This window comes from Mixophyes fleayi, chromosome 2 (assembly GCF_038048845.1).
Source record: "Mixophyes fleayi isolate aMixFle1 chromosome 2, aMixFle1.hap1, whole genome shotgun sequence".
Taxonomy (NCBI): Eukaryota; Metazoa; Chordata; class Amphibia; order Anura; family Limnodynastidae; genus Mixophyes; species Mixophyes fleayi.
This window is the reverse complement of record NC_134403.1, coordinates 93,859,685-93,870,315: the sequence shown is the minus strand read 5'-3', so window position 1 is coordinate 93,870,315 and position 10,631 is coordinate 93,859,685. Positions and strand designations below refer to the sequence as shown.

The 10,631-nt window shown below is 38.3% G+C and overlaps 1 protein-coding gene across 1 annotated transcript; it reads right to left on the bottom strand.

Moving 5' to 3' along the window:
* Positions 1 to 392: 392 nt before the first annotated feature.
* On the bottom strand, positions 393 to 10,384 carry MED4 (mediator complex subunit 4). The gene is made up of 7 exons (XM_075198032.1): positions 10,242 to 10,384; positions 8,938 to 9,004; positions 8,555 to 8,725; positions 5,328 to 5,385; positions 4,336 to 4,422; positions 1,345 to 1,476; positions 393 to 822 (listed from the first exon to the last, which is right to left on the bottom strand). The coding sequence occupies exons 1-7, from the start codon at positions 10,310 to 10,312 to the stop codon at positions 650 to 652; spliced, it is 759 nt and encodes a 252-aa protein (XP_075054133.1). The 5' UTR covers positions 10,313 to 10,384; the 3' UTR covers positions 393 to 649.
* Between the last annotated feature and the right edge of the window lie 247 nt (positions 10,385 to 10,631).

Sequence of the window (10,631 nt, the reverse complement as noted above, 5' to 3'; positions counted from 1 at the left end):
AGAAAAAAAAACACATTGCCTGCAGCAATCTACAAGTCTCACAAATGAGCTTGGCGCACACACAGTTTAACAGCAGTGGAAGTTTTAGAAAGTTGTAATGGAATAACTCAGTGATCTACAAGGTTCTAGTTTTACAATAGAAAAACTGTATTGAATAATAGTTGTTCATATGTACAAATTTAACAAATATGCACACACTGTCAGAACAAAAACATATATACATACATATGGGCATGTAGACAAATTTATATACAAAAGTGGTGCCAACTTATTTTAGGTACAAAAATATAGTGGTTAACACCAGCAATAAGACAATTTAGAAGAAAAACATGTCAGACAATGAATGCAACAAAATACATACACAATAAAAAGTAGAGCCTGAATGGGATGTGAATAATTGTCTATTTGCCATCATGTTTTCAAAATGAAACATAAATGAGCCACTCTTTTTTTTTTTTTTACTATTCCACAATTAAATATTCCATCAACATATTTATTAGAGTATATCATTTATCAGTTCATAGGACTGAGTCAGGTGGCAAGGCTTAAAAAAACATTTGTTTTTGTATCACAGGTATGTAAGCTTTTTTGCTTCTCTCCTTCAGAGCAAGATAGTGAATAAAGGTTACGGTCCTCCTGCAGTCAGTACTTAGTCAGAGTCACTGCTGCTGCTGGAGGAATCTGTAGACATAACTTCAACATCATCTTCATTCTCCTTGTTGGGCCCAAGAGATTCCATTAAGAATTCATTGCTATGGTTTGGTGGCAGCATGTTCATTGACATGTCGTTGGGCTGCCAAGGGTACTGGGGCGCCAGGACATCTAAAAAGTACGTATATATAAAAGAAACTCTTTTACTGATTAATTTAATAACCTTACATCTCTTAAGTCAAATCAAACACATCTAATCATATCTATAAATTAAATAACATATCAAAATGCAGTCACTCGTTTACACTAGAAATATAGCATATGTTCATGTGAAATACTTGGCATATGGCATTTGAGGGAATGAACGGGAGGAGGGGGGGGGGGGGGTTGGGGGTAAACAGATCTTAACTTTGAGAAGTTTGTTATCATGGCAGTGGATGATTTGTGAAATCAGGCTGCTGTGCAGTTGTAGATCAGTGACTTAAAGAGGAATTTGACAAGTAACAGAAATTATTAAGTCACTCATCTACAGCTGCATGATTCCACAAATGATCCACTGCCGTGCTAAGATCTGTTTACCCTCCCCCGTTTGTACCCTTGAAAATGTCATCATCCCAAACATGTGGAGTCTCCACAGAGCTGGGAAGTGGCTCTGCTATAGAAGCGTTATTGGTCGTAAAACATCTAAATTACCTGGAAGTCTCCCAGCTGCCAACGCATCCCCTGGTAAATGACCGTTGACACCATTTGTAGGGAGACTACTCATTTGACCCAACAGGCCACTCCTCATTTCTAGATCCGTGGGGTATGGCCGACGTGGATCACCTTGAAGAAAGGAAGACCTGTTAACTTATCAGACTTAGCAGGTTAATGATGAACAAATAACAAAAGTATATTTTAAAAAAGGACCAAATGTTTTGATGAAAAACAAAAAGGAACTGTAAAGAGTGAAAGGTGTTTATAATACCTTTCTTACATACCCACAATGTCATCTTACAAGTCTGTAGTTGTAGAGTTATAAAGATTTATACCCCTATTAAAGTGTGTCAGTATACACAGAGGAGGCATCTATTTTGTGGGCTGAACGAATATGAGAAAGTAGCTCATCAATGCCCTAGGACAGTGTTGGCTAACCTGTGACACTGCAGGTGTTGTGAAACTACAAGTCCCAGCACACCCTTCCAGCAATAAGCTACTATATATTGGCAAAGCATGCTGGGACTTGTAGTTTCACAACACCTGGAGTCTCACAGGTTAGCCAACACTGCCCTAGGATGCAGTACCTGACTATAAGTCAGCAATGAATATTAGTCACAAATTGCCCCACTGATGTCACTGGTTCCTAGCAGACTGATAACTGCATACTGGTTCTGCCCACAAAATACATTCCTCCACTATGTACTGTAGGCGGCAGCTCTGCATTAAAGGTGAACTAAATCCATTTCCTAATGTTCAAAATAGGCATTAACAGTAATACATTTAAAATAAAAACTTAGCTGGAGTCAGTACTATATAGCAGCACTCATTTAAAAAGAAGATTGTGAAGGAGGGAGGCGCTTTGGGTCCTGTGTATCATATTCCTATGTGCTTCCTGATATCATTGCATTACATTCAATCAGACTCCTGAACATGCTCAAACGTTCAGCTCTGAGCGGATGGACAAGGTTACAAATGCACCAAGAGCCTTTGGGAGATGAATGGGAGGAGTATCAGCAGGAGAATTCCTGGAAGATTTCTGATACGACCATTATGATGTCTACAATGATGTGCTATTGCATAGATTTCCAAATTGTCAAGGATTTTCCAAATCCTTTACTTTGTGAATCAAAGTTTGAAAAAAAAAAAAAGTGCATTCCTATTCTGTATGACTATCTGTGAAGTTGGACCTCACCAGCAATGTCGCCTATGTAACACATGTATTAAATTAATTAAACCCATAATATGCCAGCAATCGTGACTGCCCAATGCAAAATTGTTAAACAATCACAATTAAAAGAAATGAGCCTAGCCCTCTGCTTTGTCTTAAGAGTCGATAGGTTTGTGAATTAACTATGGAGTCAGCAGGTCAAGAGGGTTAAGGGATTTGTATAGGGTTACAAGCATACCATTTAACTTAATTGTAACAAACACCCAAGGCAAAACACTGACCTACAGCTGTCACTGCTGTATAGATCAAACAAACATAATTGAATCCTTAGGAGCATACAAAACATTCCAACTATAAACTCCTTTTCTGTTTCTTTTTCATTTTTATTCTAGTGATGTATGTGACTATGATAGTAGTGTAGGTATAAAGATGTAAAACACAACTTACCAACTGACAGAACAAACTTTGCATATAACAGGTTTACATGTTGCAAGCGACTCAATTAGCCGCGAGGCTCTGTAGTAACATCACGTGTTGTTTAGGTAATGATCTCCCGCATGGTATAATAAGCATGTGCAAAGTCTTGTTGTCTATGTAGTAATTCTCCCCTCTTTAGGAGCACTACCCTACAATTATGCAAGCCTTTCCCATTGTTTTGCATTAGTATGTATGTGGTTTTGTCTGTTCCTTTAGGAGTGTCAAGTGTTATTTCTTCGTAAAATAGTGCATGCGTTTAAGCATGTTTATATGCACGACTGTGTATGTGCAAGTCATACATGCCAACCTACTTTCAGTTCTCAGGGTGCTTATTGAACTGTCTACCCCACACAGAGTCTTGGTTTGCAATGTATTTTGTCTGTATGTCAAATCTGTTTAATTGCAGGAATAAAAGCATGTGCAGCGACTCCATTGTGTCATTGACAAATTCAAGTTTAGCAGCAAGTAGCAAATATTGATCACTGCTATCTGCCACCCTCAGCTCATTCACAAAAGACCTACCAGTCATCCCACTGCAACCCATCATCGCCTGCAATTCTGTGCTTTGCTGTTCAGCCATTCCTTTCTGCGTACCCACTACAGTACTAATGTTCACATCCCAACCTCCCCACTCATTGTAATTTACCATGAGCCGACTGTTGTGAAGGGAGACAAGTAGGACACAGCGAGTATTACTGAGGGATGTGTGGGAACACTGGTATCACAGACAGTAAAGAGAATAACGAGTGGCGTAAGACAGACCAGAGATTGAGAGGACGACGGTGTGTTCTGTGCCTGCAAGCTAGTTGCTCATTTCTTTGTAGTAGCTGTTTATATGTACTTCCTTCCTTCTACATGTGGAACATGAGTGCCTTCACGTACTGTTCCAGAGGAACTCCACAGCACAGTGCGCAAAATTAAATTCTCCCACATAATGTTTTGGTTTTAACTGCTAATATGTTCTTGGATTTGTCCTTAAATGTAGTAATATTAAAGTTTGTCATAGCCTTGCAAACCCAGCAACAGTGTGATAATCCCAGTGTTACTAATGCACAGTATGTGGCTTTTCGAATACTTGTTAGTGCCAATTAGCTGATCTCTGTTGTGAGAGTGCAGGAGACAGTCGATAGGTGAAACTAAGTTTATATCTGTCTATATGCAGACATGTACAATGTTCGGGCATTTGGGTTTGTGTGGGGGTATGTAGCACTTCTCAGTGTGTAATAGAGGTGTGAAGGGATGATCTAACTTTGTGTGTCTGAGTTTGCTGCTATGTCAGTATGAATAATAGTAAGAATAATACAGACAAGATAAATGAAGACTCAAAATAATGTTCTTACCTGGCACCCATGTCAAAGGCGCGCACACTGCATTACTTGCGCTGATCCGATGGGCATACTTAATCAACTCTTCAGAGGATATGGCACCTTTACAGCACAAAACAAAAGTGTGTTAAACAAATTGAACAAACAATGTAGATTTCATATTTATGAATTACTTTTTCTTTTTTAAAATTAAACCATTAATTATTATTATTATTATTAAGTAAAATATAGAAAATGTACAATGTTGACATTCTGTTACAAACTGGAGACTCGGGTGCAAAATAGGTGCCAAGTGGGGAACTGAAGAAGGGACTCCAGATCCACAATGCATATTGCAATGGTGGATGTGTTAATGTTAAATATAGTAATTGTTAAAAATATATTTGGATGCAAAGTTTAGATAAAGAGAAAGAGGAATAATCCTGTGCACACCGATACTCTAAACCAGGCCTGTCCAACCTGCGGCCCTCCAGGTGTTGTGAAACTACAAGCCCCAGCATGCTTTGCCAGTAGACAACCTGTTGATAGCTGGAAGTGCATGCTGGGACTTGTAGTTTCACAACATCTGGAGGGCCGCAGGTTGGACAGGCCTGCTCTAAACAGTTCTCCTACATCAGGTTTTTTTTTTGTGTGACTTCTGTTTAGAGGGACACAAATATAATTTACAGATCTCTGATATTTGTATGGGCTACCATACACAATATGTGCATTTGTTTTATTACGTTTTTCCTTAAGCAGGGAACAGCCATTTTATACTATTAGAACAACTGTTAACGATTATTAACATCATTGTGGCCTCTGCATCACATTTTGGTGACCATACTTGAATTTTATTTGACATTTACAACTGAAACTAAAATAACCCCCTGAGCTCTGTAAGATTGAAAAGATCACAGAATATAGCAAAGATAGTCTGCAGAAATTATTCCAATTGTTCGTTACATAATTATATCTACAATGGTTCCACTTCTCAATACAATAGATCACCTTCCATTTTGAACACTGACCTTTTTTTGCTTTATTAATAGATTTCAATTTTTCCTTAGCCTGGTAAACAGCTGTTGCCTTTAAAAGAAAATAAATTGTCACTTTAGTATAAATCAAAGTATACATTTTAGTTGTCAATTTACAGTTCAACTGTTTTAAAAATAGAATGTACTACCAATCAGCAAAACTGTAATAACATTAAAAACATTTTTATTTAGTTAGTAGAACAGAAGACAAATCACAATGGAGGACATCTATGAAAACTGATGCAATGGTAAAAGATCCTGTAACCCATAGCAACCAGTCATTGGTCAGTTCCTAAATTGTTCTAGTAAAAGGACAGATGGAGTACAATTGCAATAACTCTTTGCATACTGTAACTAATTACGGATATTAGAAGTCACAGAGGAATTATGTGACTATATAAATGCATGAATGGGGGGTACTCAACCCCATATACAATACACAAGTTAGAATACCTGTAATAACAGCCATCAATAATAAAGGTTATAATTTTCATGAAGGTGTCCATAATAGGACATACCTCAACCATACCAGATGTAATGTATTACACTGTTTGGTCATATGCTGTGAAAAATGCTTTTATGTCATTGATTTATTTCTTCCTTCAACAACTTTGAATTCCGCAGACATTACATTGATCACCGTACACACCACATGACCTCCATAAAGCAACCTGCCAATGTATGCACAAGACGCAGGAATTGTCAAACGCACAGCTATCTCATTAAAGAAAGAAGACAATGAAACCAAAAATACAACAATCCATAGTTCATTACAACTGTAATTAAAATAGTATAAGCATAATAAATAGTTTTATTACTAATAAATAATGCTCCCACTGCTATGACAAATAAAGAGTAGTAGAAGTTTCCTCTGCGTTCCATGAGCTGTATAAAGACACTCAACCTTGTGGTTTTATAGGATCATAGAACTCCAAGGCAACTTTTAATATTCTTATATTTCACAGTAGGCAATACTTCCTTCAGCTATTGGTAGGTTGTCACCACACAAACAAAATGTGTGTGTGGGTCTTTAGTTTTCCAAAATAAAAATATTATAACAAACATTACAATCTGTAAAAATACAAAAAAATAACAATATTTGTCCCTGAAGTCCAGCAAATCCCAAGTACTGGAAGCTAGCTCCAAATCTTAGTTGATACCTCCTGGCTATACTACCAAGTTAAGTTAATTGAGAAAGAATAGAGTCTGAGCCCAAACGTCTTTCACCACAAGTCCACTAACCAATTTTCAACTGTACAAAGTAAAAATGTGCAATACACACACATATTAAGTGAACTACCGACCTTAACAACAACAACAAATAAAGCTCAGAGTGATCTGTGGAAAACAAATGCATTACGCTTTGAAAATCTGTAAAAGGACTATACCACCAGACATTACATAACCCAACTCCAATCATAACATTAATCTCAATCCTGTACACTATTGTATATATAAAAAAAAAAAAAATGCCATAGTATTAGATATATAAGCAATATCACCACAATAAGTAATTTATATTGCAATACAGTCACCATAGGAATATGTACACAATAGGGAATGAAACAGCTACAGGTGAAAATAACCAGATCAAAGTCAGATGAGTTTGCCATTAGGCAAACAGGCAGCCATTTTGTAAATCTAATCATGACAATTTTATCACATACACTGCATTAATAGAAATGTTTATAGCAGTATTCCTGCATGTTTGGCCAATGTTTATATTATTGGGTGAATATAAACAAAATATTTCCGAGTTAAAGGACTTCTCTATTACCATATTGGGTTGGGTACCATTTTCCGGCAGTGGGAAACCAGACATTGCTTACCCCGGCTGGAGGAAACCGAAGAGCTGCTCACCGACTCACTGAAATGACTGACAGCTTACAATGATGACTTGTCTCAATTACGGCCCCTGAAGAAGCCGGCAGCGGTGGCTGACGTCACATTGAACAGACTCAATGTGATCCGAATTGTTCAGGTAATAATTTAAGAAGGCAACGTCTGTACAAGGTTCATTACTATACCATGTGCAGATTATTACCTGAACAAGTCTGATGACATTGAGTCTCTTCAATGTGACGTCAGCCACCGCTGCCGGCTTCTTCAGGGGCCGCAATTGAGAAAAGTCATCCTTGTAAGCTGTCAGTCATTTCAGTCAGTCGGCGACCAGTTCTTCGGTTTCCTCCAGCCAGGGTAAGCACTGTCGGGTTTTCCACGGCCAGAAAACTGACTACCACCAGCCATATTCATATCTCCCCCAGAGCACTCCTGTCAATCCTATTCATGTGTGGTAATCCTCCCACAATATAATAGGTTAGAGACACAGCCTAATGACAACAAATGGATATTGCATTTTCGTAGTAGGGAGATGGAAATATATTACAGACTAAACAGGTGGTAGACAGAACTCACTAAGCTTGCTTTATATAGAGTGCAGTGGTAGGCAACCTCATACACTTCAGGAGCCACACACTACCCTTAGTCTTAGTAATAAGTTAAACAATCAAACAGACACCTATCTGTAATATAATACCAGCAGGCACCATAAACAACTGTTACAAGCTACAACAAACAAATGACAAGGCAGGAAGGCGTTGGAGGACAGTTTTGGGCTTATACCCAACCTGACTCAGTTGGTACAAATAAAATAAAGCAAGCACAAAATTTGCAACTAAAACTAAGAAGAAAATGTGTGGGCACTCACATTAGAGGGTTATCCTATATCTATGCATTTTATATATTTTTTTGCAGATTTCTTGTCGGTGCTATTATACAATTCTCTTGACAGATGCAGGTAATGTTATGATGACTGCTAGCATAATTTATATTACTGTATCCAAATATTTTTATGTGTTTTTTCTTCTTTTTGCCAGACAGGGGTGATCACTGTTATAAACAAAATACCCCAAACATTAATAGTTATCAAGTAGATCAGTAATGGACAAAATGCTGCCCTCCGAGGCCTCACCTGCGGCCCCCAGGTCCTTCCTGCTTTAGTGTCAGATTTGTTATGGCTTGTAACGCTTGTTTAAAATGCCTGGTGATAAGTTATTACAGATAAGCTTCTCTTTCTTTGATTAAACGTATTGTTTAACTTACTTGAAGTTTAGACGGCCGTACTACGTGCATCAAGTGTTTCAGGTTACCAATCACTGAAGCAGATGATTGACAAAGTGTATACAGAAGAGAAAACATTTGCATGTTGGGAATACGCTTACCAGTATGTGTTCTGCCTCCTTCAGTTGTTTTTGCAGCTGTTGGATATCACTGTCTCTTTTCTCAACTTCCTTCTCCAAGAGCTGCATTTCTTGGTGAGTCTTGCCTTGATTGAATGCCAGCTTCATGAGCTCCTGAAACTCTCCATCCTTCTCGATCAGAAGCTCCAAAATCTAAAAAAATATTGTGTCAGTAAATTGGTGCAATGATAATTTATTGGTTTTTTTTTTTTTTTTTTTTTAGGAAAGTCACTCTTACATGGCATTCATAATACAGAGACAGTCTGGAACGGTACTTGGAGTGTTAGGGGTGACCAGAGAGGAAGCCAACAACCAGCTGGAGGACCAGATTATCAGTGGTGAGGGACATGCCCCAAGAAACTTACTTGTGTTTCTTCCCCAGGTTGACTTAGTTTCTGGCTCCTGGAAAGCGCCAACACTTCTATTAGTTCTCTGGAAGAAGAAACATTTCAACAGATGTAAAAATGAAGGTTCGACTAGATGTAAGCATTTATACAACAGCAACAATTATGCAACCAGGCAAAACATAACACATACAAAACATATGGTAAAAGCAACCTCAGACGCCTCAGGAGCCACCTGACTTTCAAAAGGGCTGCATATTAACCTAAATGTCAGTAATAAGTTAAAACGATACACTTAAAGAGACACCTATCTGTAATAACATATCAGCAGGGACTTTAAACAAGCGTTACAAACTAGAACAAACAAATCTGACAAAAAAGGCAGGTAGAAGCTGGACGCTGCGTGTTAAGGTTTGGAGGGACGCCTGCTGCCCATCATTGGCATACAGGCACAGGTCATGGAAATGCTTGTCAATTTCTAATATCAGTAATTATCAATAGTTTGGTAAAAGGGGTGCATTATTCCGCATAATGTGCAAGATTTCCAAATGGAAACTGAAGTGATGACATCAGAAATCATAGCATCAAGTAATTAAAGTACTAAACTGGGAAGGGAGCACTTAACTACATTGTTCAACTGTCAGCCTTTGAAGATTGTGCAAACACCACAGCAACAATGGTTTGCTTTTGTAACCATATGCATCATTTGTGTTACATATCCTTTAACATAACAGAAGTTTAAAAAGGTGTAAGCATTAAACATAAGTTTCTTTATACATGTGTTAGGGATCTAAAGGCTTGGAAATAGTGGAAAACTAGTGAAAAATCTAGTATACTCCTAACTTTAAACTACATTCAAATCCTTCACAATCACAAAGGCAAACCCTAACCTTATCTTTAGCAAGTTTATTTAAAATATCATTTTAATATAAAGTGGCACTATAACAGCACTGACAACTGAAGCAAGGCATAATGGGACTGCTAATCCCCTAATAGCTAGAGAGACCCGTACAGGTTGTGTAAGGCAGCTATAGTTATATGCTTGAACATACAGTCCAGCAAATAGCCCTTTAACGTGTTACTGTGTAACTGTTTGCACCCACCAGTCTGTGTACAGTGTTTATACCTCTGGAAAGCCACGTTGCCTAAGCCAACTACAGTTACTCGCCAAAACATACAAAGCAGGAAATATCCCATATATGTGAATGAATGGAGATACCAGGACTTAGTATTGTTACCAGGGAGTGGAGCCAGGTGTGCACACAGATATCCATGCAGATAATGAGACTCCTGACACAGACACTTCTGTGTATACATAGAGTTACCTGGACAGCACCTCCAGGTCATCCAGCACAGAGAGCAGTCTCTCCTTAGTGGTCTTCTCTGCAGCCGCCATCACAGCTCTCTGTGCACAACATGCACTGCGACGAGCAGCTCACCGCTTGGAAACAAGAGGACACCAAACTCCCGATACGGAACGTCTCGTTTTAGAGCAGTGACACCTGCTGGTTGCTGGACACAACAAGTAAATGACTATTGCATTGCTGCTGAAATGAGCACTTTTGGTTTAGAGTCGAATATAGAGTCGAATAAAGACCATGCTGTCTCTGATTCTCAACAGAAATACAGCCCAACCAAGAATTTTAGTTATGTTGACTTCAACAGATTTGTCACAATGCAATACCGTAAATATATAAGTTTTCTGTTGTTGTGTT